The 23,458-nt window shown below is 46.4% G+C and overlaps 1 protein-coding gene across 9 annotated transcripts in view; it reads left to right on the top strand.

Moving 5' to 3' along the window:
- The window catches only part of Ambra1 (autophagy and beclin 1 regulator 1), a 223,351-nt gene extending 200,031 nt beyond the window's left edge, over positions 1 to 23,320 (top strand). For all 9 annotated transcript variants that reach the window (XM_042675939.1, XM_042675938.1, XM_042675937.1 and 6 more), the window contains 4 exons: positions 4,445 to 4,584; positions 13,932 to 14,024; positions 15,374 to 15,567; positions 21,797 to 23,320. In XM_042675939.1, the coding sequence (XP_042531873.1) occupies positions 4,445 to 4,584; positions 13,932 to 14,024; positions 15,374 to 15,567; positions 21,797 to 22,293 (924 nt within the window). In that variant the 3' untranslated portion in view covers positions 22,294 to 23,320. The remainder of the gene's footprint in view (positions 1 to 4,444; positions 4,585 to 13,931; positions 14,025 to 15,373; positions 15,568 to 21,796) is intronic.
- Positions 23,321 to 23,458: the final 138 nt, after the last annotated feature.

The raw sequence follows: 23,458 nt of genomic DNA, 5'->3' as shown, positions 1-23,458 counted from the left end.
AAAACCAGAAGTGGCACTGTGGCTCAAATGGTAGAGTTGAGCTGAAGAGCTCAGGAACAGGGCCCAGGCCCAAAGTTCAAGCCCCATGACCAAAAAAAAAAGTCTCATGGCCCTTCCTACATGGGCTGGCTTTGAACCACAATACTCAGATCTCAGCTTCTTGAGTAGCTAGGGTTACAGGCATGAGCCACCAGTGTCCAGCTAAAACATTTTCTTCCTTACAAAGCTACTTTCTCTGTCCCATTTTACTCTGTTCCCTGAAGTTTGTAAGTCATGATAGTTTTAGAAAGATTCTGTTCTGTAACTTATACAGAGCTTCATAGACCCAAACCCAGGGCTTCCCTCATCGAATCCATTGAAATAATGGATTCTTAACTCTGACCCACTTAACTCTGTTAAGAGAGAAGAAATACCAGATTAAGTATGGCAACTACAATTGTCTGAGTTACCCTGTCACTGTACCTTGAGCCTTGAAGTTGCAAAAGTGCCTATTGGTTATCTTCTGGCAGGGAAAGAATAAAGGCACCACAGTATGTTTCTTGATTTAGAGGAAAGTGATTGGTTAGAGCAAAGGGAAAGGAATGGTATTGCCACCTTGCATGGTCATCATCTGAGGAGGTCAAATGGAGAGCAATGGCCCTGAATTTCTTGAAGGATCCTGCTAAGTATCCTTATATGAGGAGATTATCCACAGGTCAAGCCATCCACATTCTCAGTGATTAGGATTGAAGTTCATAAATTCCATCAGGCTTTTTTTTTAATAGTTGTCAAGGTTCATCCAAAGATTTAAGGAGTCCTGGCTATAAGATCTGGTTCAAAATGCAGCAAGCACAGGTCAGTCAGTCTTACTCTAAGTCAGAACTAATCCCATATCTGTTAAAAAGCTCATTCATTCTGAAGGTCATTCTAGAAGGGTGCCATCAGCTACAAGGCACATTTCTTATGACCACACTTGAGAAGTTACTTTTAACAAAATTCTGTAGTGTGTTATTAAATTGAACACACGTGCTATGTCATCTCCATTTCAGAGGTTGTCCTGGTAAAGGCCTTTTTATGTATCTTTCCCAAGGCTGCTTACATGTTACCTATGTTCTTAAATTTGTGGTTTCCCTTAAGGTTTCACTTTTTTTTTTTTTTTTTTTGATGGGAGGAGGGAAGACACAGTTGTATTCTTTTTTTAGTACTACCTCTATCACTTTCTTTATTATTTGTTGTTGTTGTTGTTTTTACCAGATTTTTGTTGTTGTGGGGCTTGAATTAGGGGCCTGGGCACTGTCCCTACTCTTTTTTGCTCAAGGCTAGTGCTCTATGACTTTGAGCTAGAGCACCACTTCTAGTGGTTAATTGGAGATAAAAGTTTCAGACTTCCTGCCCAGGCTGGCTTTGAACCTCGATCCTCAGATCTCAGCATCCTGTGTAGCTAGGGTTACAGACATGAGCCACCAGCACCAGGCTTTCAACAGGTTTTATTGTTCTATTTTCATAGTAGCAAACAATCTACTTTGACCATATCATTTTCTTTCATCCTCCTAGTTAGTACAACTGTTACTAGTAACGGTGAGTGGGTATCCCCTGAGGGTTTTTTTTTAAAGCTTATATTAATTATACAGGGGATTATTTTATTTTCACATCTTCACTCATGTTTATAGTCTATTCCAATCAGTCATATCCCCTCTTACCACACTTCCTGTCTCCCTCCCCCCCTAAAATAGCTTCTCCAACATGTTTCCTTGTTTCATTTTTATAGATTATTTTGAAAAAAGATCTCTCTATTGGCTCCAAACTTGATGAGGTTTTTGTTGTTGCTGTTGGAGTTTTTTTTTTGTTTGTTTGGTTGGTTGGTTTTGGTGGTACTGGTGTTTGATCTCAGGGCCTCGTATTTAGAAATACTCTGTCATTTGAACCACTCCCGGCCTCCCAAGTGCTGGGATTCTAGGCATGCACTACCATATTAGTCCTAGTTTTTTATTTCTTTTCTCTTTGTTTTTCTTTTTTTGTCACATTAAAATTAATAGAAGTGCAGCCGGGCGCTGGTGGCTCACGCCTGTAATCCTAGCTACTCAGGAGGCTGAGATCTAAGGATTGTGGTTCAAAGCCAGCCCAGGCAGGAGAGACTGTGAGACTCCTATCTCCAATAAACCACCAGAAAACCGGAAGTGGCGCTGTAGCTCAAGTGGTAGAGCGCTCGCCTTGAGCTGAAGAGTTGAGGGACAGCGCCCAGGCCCAGAGTTCAAGCCCCACGACTGACAAAAAAAATTAAAAAAAATAAAATTAATAGAAGTGGAGCTGGGAAGGTAGCTCAGTGGTAGAGCGCTTGCCTTGCATACATGAGGCCCTGGGTTCGATTCCTCAGCACTACATAAGCAGAAAAAAAAAAGCCAGAAGTGGTGTTGTGGCTCAAGTGGTAGACTGCTAGCCTTGAGCTGAAGAGCTGAGAGACAGCGCCCAGGCACAGAGTTCAGGCCCCATGACTGGACCCAAAAAAATAAAATTAAATTAATAGAAGTAATTATTAAGCTGGACCTGACAAAAGTAGGTGGTATTTCTTGAGCCCAAGAATTTGTGACCAGCCTGGGCAACATAGCAAGCCCTTTTATCCAACAAAACATAACAAAAACTAAATTCATTTTATGAATATTGCTTTCTAAAACACACTCTTATTTTTATCCTCATTTATTTTTCCTCCCATCAGCCCTAGGGGTAAGTAAAAACAGATGAAGTTCATCCCTATTTTATAGAATAAAAACTAGAGAGGCTACATGGGAAATAAAACTCCAGTTTATAGGTTTTCAACATCGTGTCCTTTTCATAGGCCCTTTTGTGAAACCCCAGATGCAGGTATCTGGCAACAATAACAGCAGTTACCATTTATGAACCAGGCATTCTATATCTATCATCTTATTTTATCTTAGTTTGGTATGTGTGTTTGTGTGCGCATGCATGCATGCACGCTGGTATAAAGGCTTAAACTCAAAGCTTCATGCTTTTGCTTGTTTTTATTATAGTTAGTACTCTGTCATGTAAGCCATGTGTGTCCACTTCTGGTTTTATGCTGGCTATTGAAGATAAGAGAGTCCTGATGTCTTATCTTCCCTTGCTGGCTCCAAACTAAGATTGATTGTCAAGTCTCAACTTTTCTGAGTAGCTAGAATTATAGATATGTAGCCACCAGCACATGGCTTTAATCTCCTTAGTTATTTGAAGATAGGTGCTTTATATGGGGGCTTGAACTCAAGGCCTTGTGCTCTCTTGGCTTTTTCACTCAAGGCTAGCACTCTACCACTTGAGCCACAGCTCTAGGTGCTTTTGTGGGGTTTTTTTTTGGTTTGTTCTGGTTTGCCAGACCTGGGGCTTGAACTCCGAGTTTGTGTGCTTTCGCTGACCTTTTGTGCTCAAATCTGTATCACTTGAGCGACAGCTCTGCTTCTGGCTTTTTCTGGTTCATTAGAGATAAGGGTCTCATGGGTTTTTCTACCTGTGCTGGCTTTTGTTCCTTAAATCTCAGTAGTTAGGTTTACAGATGTGAGCCATTGGTGCCCAACATGTACCTGCTTTTTTTTTTTTTTTAAGCTGAGATCTAGAGAAGCTGTAATACATTTTATCAGGACTCAGACTTGCCTTTTTGAGTAAAAGCCTGTGCCCTTCATTCTTCTTGACCTAGGCCTGTTCCTATCTGACTGAAGTTCTTCTGAATATTCTCAGAAAGACTTTTGAGGCTGGTTTTCCCTCAGCTGAAACCCTAGATCCACCAAACTACCTCTCAGAATACAGTCCATCGGAAAGATGGGTAGAAAGTGTTGAAAGGAAAATCTCTTGCTTTGAGAAGCAGAAATTGATCTCCATGCCCTTCAGTTCCTTTCCATTCTCTGTTAGAAGGAAACCATGTGCCTGTGGATTCAAGATTCCCTTCTGCCTGCTCCCTACAGCTGAACGTATCTTTTAGGTTTCCTGAACAATAGCAGTTTTAATAGTGCTTTTAATTAGATGAATTAAGAATGTTCTCTAATGTTATCACCCCCTCCCGCCCCCCTATCACCTCCAATTCCCCATTGCTGTGCAAGCTGGGGAAAATTTCCATGGTAACAGGGCTACCAACCCAGGTTGCCTCTCGCTGGTTGTTCTGGCCAGAGGAAAGTTATGGGCAGTCCTTCCCAATGTAGTGGGCACTGCATGAGGCTGATGTCAAAGAAGCTAGGTGGGAAGAGCAGAAAACTCTGAGAGTACATCAGCTAGGCTTCTAGAATGCCCTGGAAGAGACCTAGCTCTCACCAAAAATAAGAGGGTCCTACCTTCCCCTTTCCCACAAGCTCTCCCACATAAGTTAATGATCAGCTCATACCCAACGTGTCTTTTTTCTCTGTGGTTAATTTATTTCTCCTTGGATTTTGTTGTTTTTGGTAACATTATTTCACCTATTGTCTTTTCTTCTCTCTTTCCCACCCAGAGAGTTTTCAATGTCCTTTACCCAATGCCTGCTGACCAGCGGAGACATGTAAGCATCAATTCTGCCCGTTGGCTGCCTGAGCCAGGGCTTGGCCTGGCCTATGGCACCAACAAAGGAGACCTGGTGATCTGCCGACCAGAGTGAGTTGCTCAGGATGGGAGATGGAGGTTTGCAGGGATGGGAGTTAAGAGTATCTCTGCCAAGGTGTAGCATGAACAGGGTTCATCTGAAGGCTGTTTTGAAACTATCAGTTAAAATTGTTGGAAGGGGAGTATAGCATCCTCCTGCCCATGGAATTCTTAGGCTCCTTGAAGAAATGGAGTTAGCTCTCCATCCAGATACTATCACAAAGCTGCTTTAGAGACTGTCTTCTTGATTCAAGCAGTATTTCTTTTCTTTTTTTTTTTTTGTCTCTTGTTTCCTGGTTTCTTAGTAAAGTCTCTGCAGACAAAAACACAGATTCTTTTTAAAACCTTTTCTGAAAATTTTACTTGACAGTTTAGAGTTAATGCTGTGGACATTAATTTAGAGAATAAAATGGAAATAAGGTATTGTTAAAACCCTAATTTGTCAAGCCACTGATCTCTAACAGCTTGTCCCTGTGTTCTGCCTGTTTTTCTTTTTGCTTGAAGCTGTAGTTCATAATAGTGAAGGCAGACTTAAAAGCTCAATTTAAAGTCAAAATGATTATTATCTTGCCTTAAATTAGGGAGTAGGAGGAGACAGGGAGCCAAAGCATTTCTGTCCTGATGACATTCCTTTCCCTTCCTCTGACTTTTTGGAGGATAGGTATCTATCCAGGCATTTGTTCAGTTAAGACCCTGGGGATCAGCCTGATTTGTCATCAATTTCTAGACCCAGCCAGGTAGGGAGTGTGAAGCTCTGTGCTTCACTGCAGATCACTCTTGATTGCTGTGTGGGACACTGCAGGGTTCCAAGCAACTAAATGCCACTTCTGCCTCTAGGCTGTCCTAATGCTGTCCTTCACTTGGTGCAGAGTCTTCTAGGGTGTTCTGTAGATCACAGAGCATGATGTGACTAGTCTCACAGGAATCTCTGGCTATTTCAGAAAGTCCTTGGTGAGTTTTCCTAGAGTATATATTTGGATCCATTCCTGTCTGGTAAGTTGAGTAATGATTGACCCATGTCAACTGAGTTAGGTCAGTAACTATGGAGAGAGAACCTGATTTTAAATCAGACTACTCTTAGCAAGGAGAATACCTTCCTCTGCCAGCTGCTTCTCTCTTCAGCATGTGTGTCCAGAGAACATCCTTCACTACTTCCTGTGCCTTTCCAGTTTGCCTCTTTCATGACTCTGACATTTGTTATCTAGGGTTCTGCATCTATCAATTTCTACTCATCCCTCAGGCTGTCCATACATGATCCAGGATCAGTGAGTCTTGAAATATTTCTTTTTTGGGGAGGGGTCCAGTCGTGGGGCCTGAACTCTGGGCCTGGCCGCTGTCCCTCAACTCTTCAGCTCAAGGCTAGCACTCTACCACTTGAGCCACAGCGCCACTTCTGGATTTTTTTTTTTTTCTTTTTGCTTATGTGGTGTTGGGGAATCGAACCCAGGGCCTCATGCATGCAAGGCAAGCACTCTACCACTGAGCCACCTTCCCAGCCCCTTGAAATATTTCTTTTATCTCTTTCTCTCCTTAGGAATTCATAAGAAGAATCTAGTAGACCTCATTTCCAAAACTGGTGCAGAATTCTGGACTATTATTTCACTTTATAACAGCACTCTAGTTGCAAGTCTTCCTTCCCCTCTTTCTCAGAGATCTCTTTCCTCCACAGTGTTGTCTATGACTCCTGCCACATACATTGGTCCCAAGCAAAGTCCCAGCCCAGTCCCTTGCAAAGTGGTCTGCCCTCATAGAGGGAGAATCTCTATCTTATTTTGTTGTGGCCTCCTCAAAGGTGTCATGTCTGAAACCCCAGCCCACATACTTGGTATGAGTCACAGACTCCTTAGCCAAGCATGAAGCTGGCTGTGGCCTCAATTTTCTCTTTTCTCCCCATATGTTGTCTTCAGCATTCCAGAGTCTCAGGAAGCCTAAGTCTTCTTGGGCTGCCTGGGGGATTCTTACTCAGCAGGAGCTCAAAACTCTTCCTCAAGGAAGATGGCAACTAGCACTAGACATGTGGAACAGTGTCTCATCACAGACCAAGAAGACACTAATTTAGCCCATCTTTTTAGTGCTATTTCTTTTGATTTCCTGAGTTCCTGAAGCCTGGAAATTTAGGACCCAATATAAATCTGATGTGGATGTGACTTTGTCCTAAGTTCTTCAAAGCTTCCCCAGTTCTCAGTCCCTTTCATATCTCAATCACCTTTATATCTCTTTTTGGCTTTAAAGCCTAAAACAAGCTGCTGTTCTCCCATGGTAGAAATGGAGAACATTTGCCCCATGGGTCCTATAAGAACTACAGAATCCTTTGGTACATAGCAGGGCAGACATGTTTGCTTCCTGTCATCTGCTACTGGCTGTCTGCTTATATGGTCTGCAAATGATGTTAAGAATACTCAAATGGAGCCAGGTGTTGGTGGCTCACACCTGTAATCCTAGCTACTCAGGAGGCTGAAATCTGAGGATCATAGCTGAAAGCCAGCCCAGGCAGGAAAGTCTGTAAGATTCTTATCTCCAATAAACTACCAGAACACCAGAAGTGGCACTGCGGCTCAAGTGGTAGAGCACTAGTCTTGAGCTAAATTGCTGAGGGACAGTGCCCATGCCCAGAGTTCAAGCCCCATGACTAAAATACATATATTCAAATGCCTTTGACAGAAAAAAAGGTTCCTCATCCCTGCTTTAGGCAAAGAAAACAGAACAATATACAGTTGAGGATTAAGACTCACCCAAAGCCTTTAGGAAGATTATTGCCAGAAGTGGGCTTCCTAACTTTCCAATCCAGACCTTTTTCCTATATCTGTTTCTTACCTTTTTTTCTGCCCCCCCCCAAAAAAAAATCCTTTAACATTCTCACAAAAGCAGTGTACTCTTCTGCAGAAAAATATACCACAGGAATACACATACATGTTTTGTAACTTTATGCTGTCTGGTAAAGAGCCATTTTAGATTATGTTTAAGCAGGTCAGGTGGTTTGAACAAAGGGAAATGGGAGGATAATTGAGAGCAGTGACATCTTTTCAACAGTCTATGATTGGTCTCTGGCCTAGAATAAGAAAAACAAATAAATAGGAAAATAGGAGCTCGGGTGGTTATCTTTTTTCTTGAGCAGCTGCCTAAGGCTTGCTGCCTGTCTGTGGGTGACGCAGCTCCCTGGTACACCCATTCCCAAGGGCACAGTATCCAAGCCTGCCAGCTGGGCAAGATTGTAGCCCTCCCCCTGAAACAGGTGGTTGTCTGCCTTTGTCCAGACACAGGCAGCTGCGCCGCATTTTGTGCTGTCAGTGCTGTTCTTGATTCTCCTCCATTGTCAGCCTCAGCACTGTCACCAAGCACAAAGCAAGGAATGAGCTCCTTGGGATCCTTGGTATTATAAAGCCTGACTTGACAGTAGATAAGAGCTTAGAGAATTGTTTCTTGCCAGGGGAGGGAGTGCTTAAGTGAGAAGATGAAAAACTAGCCCTTGAGCCTCTATACTAAACCATCATATCATGGTGGCTGATAGCCTAGTCACCTGCCCTTTTAGGCCTTTTCTCCTGGCTCTCTCACCTTCTCTCCTGACAGTCCGGCCCCCAGCTGCCATTTCCAAATAGTTGTGAAGGACCAGGCTAATTTGAGGGGGTTCTTACCCATTTCTGACTTCATGGATCAGCCATGTAATAGGATAGAGGGGAGGCATTACTGAACGGTCATTGCTTTTCAGAATCAGCTTAGAAGATTGATAGCAGATGAGAAGTAGTCTGAGTCTGGGACATTTGGCACCTTGGCCAAGTGTGACAAAGCTCCAGCTCTGTCCCTTCAGAGGGAGCCACCAGTGTAAATGGTAATTATAATCAAGTATCATTGCCCAGGAAGGGAAAGGCACACATCTGGATGAAAAAGGAACCAGAATTGCTGCAGAGCCTCCATCTTTCAGGCTAGTCCAAGAGAGCCAGGTGTTTGCTCTTTCTCACATCTCAGCAACAGTGTAGATAAACACCAGTCTTAGAAACAGTTCTTCTTCCAAATAGACAGCCTGAGACTGACAGATGAAAGAATATCCTCAAAGGAAATATTCCCCAAAAGTTGGAACATTTAGAGCTGTAAGTTAGCATCACTGAGGAAGCCAGGCTGGCTTTTTAGTGTGTTCAAGGAGCCCAGCCCTAAGGAAGATTTTGTTGTTGGTGGTGGTGGTCTTGGAGCTTGAACTCTGGGCCTGGGCCCTCTCCCTCAGCTCTTCAGCTCAAGGCGAGCGCCCTACGGCTTGAGCCACAGCTCCCTTCTGGTTTTCTAGTGGTTTATTGGAGATAAGAGTCTCACGGACTTTCCTGCCTAGGCTGGCTCTGAACCACAATCCTCAGATCTCAGCCTCCTGAGTAGCCAGGATTACAGGTGTGAGCCAGTGGCACCCGACCCTATGGAAATTTTAAGCCATGTACTCTTACAGATGGATGTTGCTGAAGGAAGCCAAGAGTTAAAGTGGAAATTTGTCTAACAAGGCTGCCCCTCATTGGCCTTCCTACTCTTCTTCATCCCTTTGTATGTTTGTCTAGATCCTAAGAAGAGCCAAAAATAAACAATGACTCATTCAGCCTTTCTAAGATTCAAGAAAGAGAGTGTTGGTTGGGATCATTATTTAGTTTCCAGACAGAAATAAGTGATACTGGGTATTGAAGGCTGAGTTTCAGCTACCAGAGAGGTGTCTCCACCTCTTCCTGACACAGTACCCAGAATTAAAGTCAGATCCAGAGGCTTGCTGTCATCAGGCACTCTGGCCACAGAAAGAGCAGGTAGGTAAGGATTAGAGCTGTTTGTGGAGGGTGGAGGCCTGGGAGATAGAGTGGAGCAGCACATTGCACCAGTTCATATGGCTACTTCAAGAAGTAAACTGGAGGGGCTGGGAAGGTGGCTCAGTGGTAGAGCGCTTGCCTTGCATTCCTGAGGCCCTGGGTTCAATTCCTCAGCACCATATAAGCAGAAAAAGCCAGAAGTGGCACTGTGGCTCAAGTGGTAGAGCACTAGCCTTGTGCTGAATAGCTGAGGGACAATGACAAGGCCCAGAGTTCAGGCCCCAGGACCAGAAAAAAAAAAAAAAAACACCTCATTTCCAGTTGATCACTCAAAAAAAACAGAAGTGGCGCTATGACTCAATTTGGTAGAGCACTATCATTGAGCAAAAAGAGCTCTGGGACAGTATCCTGAGTTCAAGGCCCATGACTGACACCCCTCCCCACCCCCCCAAAAAAGAAAAAAAACAGAGCTGGGCACTGGAGGCTCATACCTATAATCATAGCTACTCAGGAGGCTGAGATCTGAGGATCATAGTTCAAAGCCAACCCAGGAAGGAAAATCCATGAGACTCTTATCTCCAATAAACTACTCCAAAAAAGCAGGAAGTAGTGCTATTGCTCAAGTGATAAAAAGCACTAACCTTCAACAAAAGAAGCTCGAGGACAGAGCCCAGGCCCAGAGTTCAAACCCCAGGACCAGCACAAAAAAGAAAAAGAAACCCAGTCTTCGGCTCCCAGCTGATAGTGCATGCTGCCTGGATGAAATGCAATTTAAGGGGCTCTTGGCTACCAGCATTATGTTAACTGCCCCAGCTTAGACATCAGGCCTTCTTATGGCCTCTTTCTTTCTTTCTTTTTTGGTCAGTTGTGGGGCCTGAACTCTGGGCCTGGGTGCTGTCCCTGCGCTCTTCAGCTCAAGGTGAGCGCTCTACTGCTTGAGCCACAGTGCCACTTCCGGCTTTTTCTGCTTATGTGGTGTTGAGGAATCGAACCCAGGGCCTCATACATACAAGGCAAGCACTCTACCACTGAGCCACCTTCCCAGCCCCTTATGGCCTCTTTTCTAAGACAGGAAGAAAGTTCTGGTCACATAGCACACAGTTTGATGTAGGTTCAACATGAACAGCTTGTCACTAACCAGCTCTAGCTAGCAGGAATTACAGAGAAGGGATTTGGCAAGGGCCCATGTGGTATTGCAACCTGTCAATAAATCTTGACAAGTTTGTAAATCAGAGGCTTCTTGGCAGCTGGCTTCACATGATGCCTAATGCAGTCAGGATTGCTCATCAAAAAGTATAGCAGTGGCTCCATGGAGGGCTCTGCAATTTGCTTCTGGACATTTGCCTCTTCCTTAACACTAGGTCACCTTACTTCACCTTCTCCTATACATGGAAATAATGCTGTTATTTACACTCCTTTTTGTCTAGTGACAATCTTCCTGTCAGCGTTGTTCAAGGCTGCCCTCGAACTCAGAATCTTCCCACGTCAGCATCAAGTGCTGGAATTACAGGCATGGGCCACCATGCCCAACTAAGGCAACACTTTTTAAAGTAGTCAACAGATCATGAAGGCCCTTTAGCAGAAGCTAGGAGAGAGGTGGCACAAAAGAAAGTAATAACACTTTGTTGTGACTCTTCCCTCTCAAAAAAACAAGTGTTTTGGCAGGTGAAGCCTATACCCAGCATGAAAGGCATCTATAGCCAGATCTGAAGCTTAAATACCTAGGCCTGTTGGCTTATGGCTAAGGCAGCCCTACTTTCTTCCTTTCTTCCTTATGAGGCCACTATTGTCTGATACTCACGTTGAGAAAATAAGCCTCTCATTTTTTTCCCCTTACTCACCCTTCCTTGTAGCCCCCTATCTTTCAGGTGTGCTCCCCGCTGGGTGCTGTGGCTCACGCCTGTAATATTGGCTAGTCAGGAGGCTGAGAAGATCAGAGTTCAAAGCCAGCCCATGCAGGAAAGTCCATGAGACTCTTTTTTTGTTGGTGGTGGTGTGGGTCCTGAACTCTGGGCTTGGGTGCTGTCCCTCAGCTCTCAGCTCAAGGCGAGAGCTCTACTACTTGAGCCACAGCGCCACTTCCAACTCTTTTTGTTTATGTGGTGCTGAGGAATCAAACCTAGGGCTTCATGCATGCAAGGCAGGCACTCTACCACTGAGTCACCTTCTTAGCCCTCCATGAGACTCTTGTCACCAATAAACTACTCAGAAAACTGGAAGTGGTTTTGTGGCTCAAGTGGTAGAGTGCTAGCCTTGAGCTAAAGAGCTGAGGGACATTACCTAGGTCCAGAGTTCAAGCCCCTCAACTGACAAAAAAAAAGGTAAGGTCTCATGTGTGGCTCCTGTGGAAGTGACTTCTGTTATCAAATGAGCTTGATCCAGTTGCAGGTTGAAAGCTCTTACTGGACCTTCTTTGTAGACCAGGAGGCTCAAACAGTGGATATTTATTTTCTCACAGTACTGGAGACTGACGGCCAATATGAAGGTGTTATTCTGGCTGGTGGCTCTCTTCCTTACTCTTTACATCACTATCTTTTCACTGTGTCTTTACATGCTCCCTTGCTCTCCCTCTCTTTCTTTCTAATTTCTCAGAGGGGAGGTTTGGGGGGAGAAAAGGTTGGTATGAGACATGGTACATGCTGGTATAGAACTCACTGTGTAACCCAGTCTGGTCTCGAACTCAAGATCTTCCTGCCTCAGCTTCCTGAGTGTTCTGATAAAGGTATGTGCCACCATGCTTGATTCTCCCAATCTCCTTGCACTATCTTTTACAGCACTAGGATTTGAACTTAGCCTTACACGTGCTAGGCAAACAAAGCACTCTACCACTTGAGCCCATTCTAGCCCCCCTCCCCGTTTTTTGTGCCAATACTGGGGCTATCCCTGAGCTTTTTTGCTTAAGGCTACTGCTCTACCACTTGGGCTGGCTTTGAACCACAATCCTCAGCTCTTCTCCTCCTGGGTGTCTATGATTACAGATGTGAGCCATTGGTGCCGGGCTGCTAGCCCTTTTTGCTTTCATAATGTTTTTCAGATAGAATTTCACTTTTTGTCTCTACCTAGCACAAACCACATTCCTCCTTCCTATGGCCTCTGGCATAGCTTGGATTACAGGCACACACTATCACAACCAGTTTTTTTGGTTAGATGAGGTCTTGCTAACTTTTTGCCTGATCTCAGTCTCTTGAATACTACAATTACAGGTGTGAGGCACCCAGCTCACTTGTGCTCTGCTCTGCCGTCCTTTCCCCTCTCCTCCCCTTCTCTTTTCTTTCTTTTGCTTGCTCTCTTCTCCCACCCCTTCTTTCTGACCCTCTCTCCTTAGATAACTATAAAAGACTATAAATTGGTTGTATTAGGGACCACCCTGAAGACCTCACATTGACTCCTGAAGACTGTCTCCAGGAACACTTTCATTAGTGGTTAGGACTACAACATAGGAATTTTAAGGACAGTGCAGCTCTTAGCAGAACTGGGTGTGCAAGAACATAGGTATGCCCTGATTTGTTTAGGAGTAGAATGGGATGTTTTGAATATCTCTTAGGATCTCTACATGGACACCAATGATATAACTAGTGAACTCAAAACTTCTTTCCTACTACCTGTCCTCACATTTCAAAGCCACCACCAGCACTCTCTTCTTCTTCTTCTTCTTCTTTTTTTTTTTTTTTTTTTGGGTCCGGTCGTGGGACCTGAACTCTGGGCCTGGGCACTGTCCCTCAGCTCTTCAGCTCAAGGCTAGCACTCTACCACTTGAGCCACAGCGCCACTTCCGGCTTTTTTCTTTTTGCTTATGTGGTGCTGAGGAATCGAACCCAGGGCCTCGAGCATGCAAGGCAAGCGCTCTACCACTGAGCCAACTTCCCAGCCCCTTTTTTTTTTTTTTTTTTTTGCCAGTCCTGGGATCTGAACTCAGGGCTTGGGTCCTGGGCTTGGGTACTGTCCTTGAGCATGTTTTGCTCTAGATGAACACTCTGTCACTTGAGCCACAGTGCCACTTCTGGCTTTTTCCTGTTTATGTGGTATGGAGGAATTGAACCCAGGGCTTCAGTGCTAAGCAAGCACTCTACTACTAAGACACATGCCAGCCCCTAGTTATTTTCAAATGGTGTCCTGAATTTATGCCTAGGTTAGCTTGGACTATGATTCTCCTATTTATGCCTCCCATATAGATGACATGTGTGGGCTACACCAAGCTCTGTGTGTGTATGTATATGCGCGCATGCATGTGCACTCTACCACTTGAATCACAGCTCCACTTCTGGCCTTTTGGTGGTTAATTGGAGACAAGAGTCTCAAAGACTTTCTTGCCTGGGCTAGCTTTAAACCTTGAACCTCAGATCTCAGTCTCCTGAGTAGCTAAAATTACAGGCATGAGCCACCAGCGTGCCCAGCCTTTTTTTCTTCTTCTTCTTTCATTGTTTGGAGTCTCGTGTCCTTTTTTTGTATGGGCTTTGAACAGTAATCCTCCTGATCTCTGCCTCCCAAGTAGCTAGGATTATAGGCTACTTTGCTGGCTGTAAAGAGTTTTTCCACATTCCTAACACCTTTTGTCTTCTCTTCTGTACCCTTTCCAATGATTTTTAGGGCCTTAAACTTCGGTATTGAATACTACTGGGACCAGCTGAATGAGACCGTGTTCACCGTCCATTCCAGCAGCAGGAGCAGCGAGCGGCCTGGGTAAGCTGAAGTAGGAGAGCAGCATCTGGCTACAGGCCTGCTCCTTCTTTCTTCTTTTGATGGGCTCCTGGTCCTTCCTCAAGCAGCTCTCCACTGAATCACTGCATGTCTGGAGGCTTTTGCCTACAGTCTCATTTGAGAAAAATGTTCTATATAGGAAAGAGGACAAAACTAATGCTCTCAGTCTCATTTTAGTATATGTCTGGCCTCCTTCCTTCCTGGTGTAATCAACATCCTTGGGGTGAGAAAAAAATGGTTGTGGAAAAAAGTCCTGCCCCATGAAGTCTGCTGTGACCTGTGGAGAAAGCATAGTGGTCAGAGGAGGGATAACTAAAGAGTCCCAGGGACAAAGAAATGCTGAGTTAGCGGTATGCTCAAAGCTCTCTCTGCCTCCTATAGAAACTGCAGAGCGTGGTTGGAGAAAGTCTCAGAAGTAGCTAGAAATGAATGTCTAGTGATAATCTCAAGGCTGCTGCTTCCTTTGCTGACAGCTCCAGGAACACCAGAGGCATTTCTGACAAGTGCTTTAAAGAAAAGAGGGGACTAGTCCTGGACCTGGCCTTCTTATATGATAGCTTGGCTTCCTACCTGCAAAGCTGTGGTTTCAGAAGAACCTAAGAGCAAGACTCTAGAACAACTTCATAGAGTTCCAGCACTTTCCTTCTTGTAGAGATCTTAATCTTAATAAGTCTTAGAATTTAAACTGGAGTCTTGTCAGCTTGTAATTAGAAGGAACATAAAGCTAAAGAGAGGGAGAAAAAAAAAAAAAACAACCTCTTTCCCTGCCTACAAATCACTGTAGCTTCTTGAACCTTTTTGTTTTCTTTTTGGTCAGTCATGAGGCTTGATCTCAGGGCCTGGGCATTGTTGCTGACCTTTTGTGCTCAAGGCTAGCACTCTACCACTTTGAGCCACAGCTTCATTTCTGGTTTTCTAGTGGTTAATTGGACATAAGGGTCACACAGACTTTCCTGCCTGCGTTGACTTTGACCCACAATGTTCAGATCTCAGCCTCCTAAGTAGCTAGGATTACAAGCGTGAGCCACCAGGGCCCAGCTTGCTTTTTGAATCTTAAGAGTCTTTTCAGATCAGCCATCTCTGTTCCCCCAAAATGAGCCTGTTCTTTAAGGGACTGAATAGACTAGTTAGCTTTGCAAGATTGAATGGTTCTATGACCTTCTTCCCTTGTCCCAAAGCAGGGACGGGTCTGAGGAGATTTGGCACAGCCATCAGGAAGTAGCTGTGGGAGCACAGGGTTCTCCTCATACCCTGCACCCTGGCCCATGGCCACATAGAACCCCAGAGTTCTGCAGCCCTCCCTGAATTCAAATTTGTCTTTCTCTCTCTAGAACCAGCAGAGCTACATGGAGGACAGACAGAGACATGGGTCTGATGAACGCAATTGGGTTGCAGCCCCGGAATCCCACCACCTCCGTAACATCACAGGGCACACAAACTCTAGCTCTTCAACTGCAGAATGCTGAAACACAGACTGAGAGAGAAGAGCAGGAGCCAGGGACAGCAGCCACCGGTCCTGGTGAAGGTAAGAGCCATTCACAGCTAGAAAAAGATATGACTAGAGACCAGTGGTTGAAAACATCAGGAAGAGATGGCCTGAGGCTCCTGCCTCTGCATGAGTGACACTCACATAGTACTCACATACCTGGTATCAAGAAGAGCCTTCTCACAGGAACATCATTTATCTGAACCAGATCAGTTTCTCCAGTAAGCTGAGCGGGACTCTGACCTCCATCTCTGAAACCTAGGGGACCCAAGCTAGTTTACCAAGCACCCTGAACCAGGCACCAATGCTCCTACTCAGGAGGTTGAGACCTATAAGATTGTGGTTCAAAGCCAACACAGGCAGAAAAGTCCACTAGACTCCCATCTCCAAAATCACCAGCAAAGGCATGGTGCCAGTGGCTAATTCCTATAATCCTAGCTACTCAGGAGGCTGAGATCTGAGGCTCACAGTTCAAAGCCAGCCCAGTCAGGAAAGTCTATGACTCTTATCTCCAGTTCACCATCAAAGAGCCAAAACTGGAGCTGTGGCTCAAGTGGCAGGGTGCTAGCCACTAGTATAAAAAGCTTCAGGACCGTGTCTAGGCCCTAAATTCAAGGCCCAGGATCAGTGTGTACACGCACGTGCACGCGTGCACACACACACACACACACACCAGCAAAAAGCTGGTCTGGGGGTGTGGCTCAATTGTTAACAAGCAGAGCAAGTGCAAGGACTTGATTTCAGACCCTAGTATGGTGGAAGGGGATGGTGTGGATTGATGAAAGGGCTGCCCACAAGCTTCCTCTACAAGCTCTTATGTTCAGACCTTGGGTTCCCAGAGCCTGCCCCACGTGGCTTGTCTACATGGCATGGCAGATGGGGACTGCTACAGGTGACACTCAGATTCTTCTGTTGTATACTTGCTTCTGCTGTAGTTATAAGCACATCTCAGCCCCTTCCTCTCACCTACTTCAGGTGTGGCTCGGTCAGCCTCAGTTCTGTCTCTCTCCGCTGGCCTCACACTTTTAAGAACCAATTAGCACTTCCCAGTGGTAGGGCTGGAGCCACTTTGGAGCCCATCAGCAGCTGTGTTAAACAGGCTGTTCTCACTCTTCTTACCCCCTACCCCCAGCCCCTTGCTGCTCTGAACTCCATACAAGGCAGCATCCAAACAGACATTCTCTGGGTCTGGTTAAACCATTTGCTTAAAAGAGACCATGAGAGAAGCTCTGGTGTGCATCAGGCAAAGACTTAACAATTTCCCCTTGGGAATGGCTCTCTACGATGCCGTCCTCCACAGGGCACTGTCCCTCTCCCTGCCAGGAACTGAACATTTTCAAAGTTAAGGCCTCTTATCTTCTACATCTGGGGCCTGGCTCTTTGTGAAGTGGAAACCCCCTTGCTGGGGACATGAGCAGCTGGCTGGAGTCAGCAGAAGCTTTAAGTCTTATTGAGGAAGAAACAATTAAAGCCTCTTACAGCCAAACCAAGCCTACTTTTACAGGTTTCTGTGGACTCTGATCCATCCTGAACTCCATTAAACTGATTGCAAGAAGCCTGAGATCCAAGCACAAGACCCACTGCTTTTCCAAGCAGAGCCAGAGGGCGTGCCCTCCCTCACAGCAGATGGGCAGCCTCTGAGAGCCTCTGGTAAAGCCAGACAACATAGGGGTTACAGAAACGATTCCTCCCTAAGGAGCTCGAGCTCACAGTCTAGAGAGGGCGACAGACACCTAAGCAGGTGACTGTTTCCATGTGATGAAGACTGAGAGCACAAGGAGGAGCTCAGGGAGGTGACCCCAAGTGACCTCAGGAATGAGTAGAAGTAGTGACTAAGAAGACACACATCTTCTGGTAGTCACCTCCTATAGAATCTTCTACTGTTGCCTTGCTGTTTCTGACCTGCAGTTGATCCTAAATTCCTTTCTTTGTGGGGAGTGCGTAAGAGGGAACGAGTACTCTTTCTCAGTCATAGAAGCTTGGAACCTGCTTACTAGCTCCTGGCTATGCCTTTCATCCGTGTCTCTCATAAAGCAGAACATGGTGAGCACCATGACTGAGGCTAGTCAGCAAGCACAGCAGGCAGGAACAAGAGCCTTGCTGCTTCTGAGAACTGCTTAGCTGAGAACTCTGAATCTCAGCTCTTAGGTACATAGTAGTCCATTTCAGAAACAGGGAAAGGATGAATGTAAGTTCCAGGGGAGGAAGGAAATAACCAATGGATATGTCTCATGGGGTCGGGAGCTTTGTACTCACCCAACAGCTCTGAAACCAGATTCCTCTCGAGGAAGATTGGGAGTTAGTGCTTTTTTGGGCCCATCCCTGTCAAAGCAGGCCCAGTGGCTCTTTCCACTGCCTTCATGCTAGCTTCTGACTCCTTTCCTCTTAGTGACTACATTGATAGCCAGGTTTACAAGGCACATGGGGAAGAAAATCCCAGTTGACATTACCATTTCTAGGCTTAATTATATGAGGGATAGATACCTGTACACATACCCTATAGGGTGCAGCTGTGCTTATAATATCCCTGTCCTATGGCCTGCCCTCACTTAGCCCTATCCTGAGAGCTATCCACAGAGCTCCAGAGTCCTTCTTACTCTATAAAAGTTGATGGGATGGGCACATAGCTCAGTAATAGAGATACATTCCTGGCATGTGTGAGGTCATGGGTTCAATCCCCAGGCCTGCAAAAATAAAAAGAGGGATGGGGGAACTAAATCCATTCAGAACTTTGAAGAAGGGCTCTCTGCCTAGGGCAATTGTCAGTGTTGACTCTTTGCTTGTCTAATTTTAACAAAAGTATTGAAGTCTCCTTTAGAATGTACAGTTGAGGGCTGGGAAGTTGGCTCAGTGGTAGGAGCACTTGCCTTGCATGCCTGAGGCTCTGGGTTCGATTCCTCAGCACCACATAAGCAAAAGGAAAAAAGCCGGAAGTGGTGCTGTGGCTCAAGTGGTGGAGCGCTAGCCTTGAGCTGAAGAGCTGAGGGACAGCGCCCAGGCCCAGAGTTCAGGCCCCACGACTGGACCCAAAAAAAAAAAAAAAATAGAATGTACAGTTGACTCTGAAGCAAGCCATCCACTCTGCTGTCTAGAGGGTGGCTCAGGGAGAGGAGCACTGCCTGGTAAAGCTCACTGTTTGCTCCCAGCACTTGTACAGAGTCTGCTTGGCATTCAGGAAGTATCTTCAGTCCCATAAATGAATGGAGCTGAAGAAGGCCATGCCCATGGTTCTACCACTGAACCTTGGGAAAAGCAAATGTGAAAAAGGACAAGTGGAACACACACACACTCCTCTGCTTTCCTGGCAGTGTAGTCCCCAGAATCTAACACAGTTGCAAAGCATTGTGGTAAGTAGCTGATCCCACCTGTCTTCTACATGCAAAACCTGGCTTAGAATATGAAAGAAAAGCCAGCCGGGCACTGGTGGCTCACGCCTATAATCCTAGCTACTCAGGAGGCTGAGATCTGAGGATCACGGTTCAAAGCCAGCCCAGGCAGGAAAGTCCGTGAGACTCTTATCTCCAATAAACCACCAGAAAACTGGAAGTGGTGCTGTAGCTCAAGCGGTAGAGCGCTCACCTTGAGCTGAAGAGTACAGGGACAGCGCCCAAGCCCAGAGTTCAAGCCCCATGACCGACAAAGGAAAAAAAAAAAAGAATATGCAAGAAAACAGTCTCACATCAGCACTGAAGCAGTTTCTGATTTTCCAAACAAAAAGAAGTATTTTTGCTACAGAAGAGGCAGCTGAATTAACCCCTATAGTTCCCCAGTGCTTCTGGTTCTATTTCCCTTGGGCTTCAATGTGTTTTCTTCTTGGAGAATATGTCAGCTGCCTTCAGTGGCTAAAGCTGTCCACACTCAGCCACAAGAACCATTTGTGTGCATATTTCTAAATTTCTCATCCATTATTTTTTGAGCATTATTTGAGTCTGACATTGTATTTAACATTATGAATCCAGAGGTATTGGAGAAGGAGTCACATTCAGAAATGAAGTCATGGGCTGAGAATGTGGCTTAGTGGTAGAGTGCTTGCCTACCATGCTTGATTGCTCAGAACCATATAAACAGAAAAGGCTGGAAGTGGTGCTGTGGCTCCAGTGGTAGAGCACTAGCCTTGAGTAAAAGAAGCTCAGGGACAGTGCCCAGGCCCTGAGTTCAGACCCCAGGACTGGCAAAACACAAAAATAGCCGGGCATTGGTGACTCAAACCTGTAATCCTAGCTATTTGGGAAGCTGAGATCTGAGGATCATAGTTCAAAGCCAGCCCAGGAAGGAAAGTCCTGAGACTCTTATCTCCAATAAACTACCAGAAAACCAGAAGTGGCACGGTGGCTCAAGTGGTAGAGCCTTGAGCTAAAAGCTGAGGGACGGTGTCCAGAGTTCAAGCCCTATGACCAGCAAAAGAAGAAGAAGAAGAAGTTACTGTGTCAAAAAAGGAAGTAGATATGTGAATGCCTCTCCATAGCAGAGACTGACCAGTTTACAAACCTATATGCTGAACACCTGTAATTCTACCTACTGAGGAAGCTGAGATCTTAGGATAATGGTTCAAAGCCAGCCCAGGCAGGAAAAGTCTATGAGACTCTTTATCTCCAATTAACCACCAAAAAGCCATAAGTGGGCTGTGGTTCAAGTGATAGAGTACCAGCTTTGGGGCGGGGGGGGGGGGGGGGGGGGGAGGGAAGCTAAGGGACAGCGCCCAGGCCCTAAACCAAGCCCCAATATGGATACAAAAGAAAAAGACTGAGAAGATGGGGCAAGGGCAGATAGAGTCTACATAATGTGTCCTAACATGCAGGGGCCGATAGCAGGGCCATTTCTGCTGTAGTAAAGAATATTAGGTACAGAAGACAGGCAGGCAAGGTGAAGACTGGGCAGAGGGTGGAGACTACCTTTCGGTTCTTTTTTTTTTCTTCTTCTTTTTGTCGGTCATGGGGCTTGAACTCTGGGCTTGGGCGTTATCCCTGCGCTCTTCAGCTCAAGGTAAGTGCTCTACTGCTTGAGCCACAGCACCACTTCTGGTATTCTAGTGGTTAATTGAAGATGAGTCTCACAGACTTTTCTGCCCGGGCTGGCTTTGAACCTTGATCCTCAGATCTCAGCCTTCTCTGTAGCTAGGATTATAGGCATTATAGGATTATATAGCACCTGGCTACCTTTAGGTTCTTGTTGCTGAACTTGGGATATGGATGTCAGCAGAGCATACAACTGAATTAGAATGGTGGGAGAAGCAGCATGGAGACTGGCTGGAAAAGGAGAAGAGTAGCAGGGTGACCAGTTAGGAGAAAAGCTGAGTCAGAGAGAGAGGGCCAGAGCTATAGGCAAGCTATGAAAGAAGACAGATTCAGATTTAAGTGCCAGCTCTGGAGATGTCTCTGGAGCTGGGCTATGTGGCTCCCTAGGGCTCCAGGCCAGCCTGACCTTCCCTAGAAACCCACAGGAGAGGTGCTGGGAGTTCACCAGGCACAGAGCCCAGCATGAAGTGCTCAGTGCCAGCAGGCCTCAAGTCAACCCACTGCACATCTCAGTCCCAGATCCTAGGCAGGTCCTCAGAGAGTTCTTGGAAAGCAGTGGAGGCTGTAGGGAGCACAGAATACTCAAGGACAGCCAGGAGCTGGTGGCTCATGCCTATTAATACTAGATACTCGGGAAGCTGAGATCTGAGCATCATGGTTCAAAGCCAGTCTGGGCAGAAAAGTCTGTGAGACTCTGATCTCTAATAAACCACTAGAAGACCGGAAGTGGTGCTGTGGCTCAAGAGGTAGAGCACTCGCTTTTTGCTAAAGAGTACAGGGTCAGCGCCTAGGCCCAGAGTTTAAGCCCCACGACCGACCAAAAAAAAAAAAAAAAGAATACTCAAGGACAACTCAGGGTAGAAGCTATACTGGCATCTAGGTTGGCCTCTTGTCCTCCCTCACTATTAGAATGCTGGACCCCTAGGAGTCTCATGGACTTTTCCTGCTCAGGCTGGCTCCAACCTGTGATCCTAAGATTTCAGCCTGCTGAGTAGCTAGGATTACAGGCGTGGGCCACCAACACCTGGCTTGTTTTGTTTTTTTGAGATGAAGTCTAGTGAACTTTTCTGCCCTGGCTGGCCTCAAACCCCAATCCTCTTGCCTCTTGAACTACAATTACAAGGATGAGCAACTGACACCCAGCCTTCTTTTTTATTTTAATGCAGTCTTGCTAAGGTGCCTAGGGTGACCTCAGACTTGTGTGTTGCCCAGAAAGGCTGCTGATTCCCTCTCTTCTGCTTTGTACCCTCCAGGCGAGGGCCCAGAGTATGGTGCCAGTGGGGAAGACGCCCTCAGCAGGATCCAGAGGTTGATGGCAGAGGGGGGCATGACGGCAGTGGTGCAGCGGGAGCAGAGCACCACCATGGCCTCCATGGGTGGCTTCGGCAACAACATTATTGTCAGCCACCGCATTCACCGTAGCTCACAGACAGGCACTGAGTCTGGAGCTGCCCGCACCTCCTCACCCCAGCCCTCCACCTCTCGAGGACTGTTACCAGAACCTGGACAACTGGCAGAGCGAGGCCTAAACCCCCGGACAGCCTCCTGGGACCAGCCTAGTACTTCTGGGCAGGAGCTACCCCAGCCAGCCCCACCCTCGTCCTCCCCTGTCCCTATTCCTGTCCCCTCTCCCAACACTGAGGGACCAACCCTGCACTGCAACCTGACCAATAACAGCTATCTTCCAGAAGGTGGTGGTGGCAGCAGGGGGGAAGCTGCAGGCCCCAGTGGGGAGCCACGGAACAGGTAGAGACAAAATCTGCACTGCAGCCTCCCCTCAAGCCGCTGAGCAGAAGCCGGACCTCACAGCTGACTGGGAACTGTACACAGAAGAGCTGCTGGCTACATCAGGGAGCAGGATGAGTAGGAGGGCACGAATGAGGAGTCAGTAGGGAGGGACAGGCCACTAGGCAAGGCTTGCCTTGGGGGCTAGAGCCTTCTAGGATCTGAAGCCCAGGAGAACCACACTGCTGGATGTGGTGAGAATGAAGAAACAAGTGGGTGTTTCTTCCATGAACCCCTCCCTCATCCCTTTCTTCTAGGATCATGGGCTCAGGGGACTTGGCCCTGGGCAGAAGCCCCAGAAGAGTGAAGAGTCTTCCAGATCTGGGCCATACTATCCTGGATAGAGGCCAGTGGGATAGCTTTGGCCTGGCCCCCAGAAACCGCCTCCACCTCTGAGCCTTCCAGAACTCCAGCCTCTCTTCGTCATCTTGGCCCACAAAAAAACAGTTGAGTGGGCTGGGCCCCCAGGTTCCTGAGGACAGGCACTTCTGTACTCACAAGTGGGATGGCTTGGGGGGAAAAGGGCAGCCTGCTTGCCTGACACAAGATCCAGTGAAGATGAATGGTATGCAGGGCCTCACTCAGGAGGCTTGGGGCAGGGCAGGGCAGGGGGTGGTTATAGGCTGGCCAGCCCCCAGGCTTGTCCATCATGCTCCTCCCTCCCTCACCCAAGGCCCTCAGAGTAGCACCTGTGGGTGTCAGTATTACCTAGCCTAGGCCAAAGCCAGCCCGAGGCTGGGGGAAAGAGGAGACTCCAAGTCAGAATGTGAGGTCTTGGTCTGTGATTTAAGGTGTTGCATGTGGAATCTTGAATTGTATGTGTAGTTTCTAGTGGAGAAATCAAGGCTCTGATCATTTTGTTTTTAGTATGAAAATGTGATTTCTGTTTGTCACTCATCATAGAAACATTGTGGTGGGAGGAGAGGGGATAGTCTACTGCTAATGAGGGAAACACCAAAGATTTACATCATTAAAATGATAACATGCCCCTCTCTAGGCTCTGTTTGTTTTCATGGAGGAGGGGTGAGTGTTGGGATTGGGGTAGGGGAGGTATGGAAGCTGAGCCAGTTGACTAAGAGTTACTTCCTGTGCTCAGTAGACTGTCGCTCTTGCTTCCTAGGCCCTGTGTG

The sequence above is a fragment of the Dipodomys spectabilis genome, unplaced genomic scaffold (genome assembly GCF_019054845.1).
Source record: "Dipodomys spectabilis isolate Male_0828 unplaced genomic scaffold, ASM1905484v1 ptg000030l, whole genome shotgun sequence".
Taxonomy (NCBI): domain Eukaryota; kingdom Metazoa; phylum Chordata; class Mammalia; order Rodentia; family Heteromyidae; genus Dipodomys; species Dipodomys spectabilis.
The sequence above is the reverse complement of the archived record's forward strand: the minus strand, read 5'-3'. Positions and strand labels throughout refer to the sequence as shown.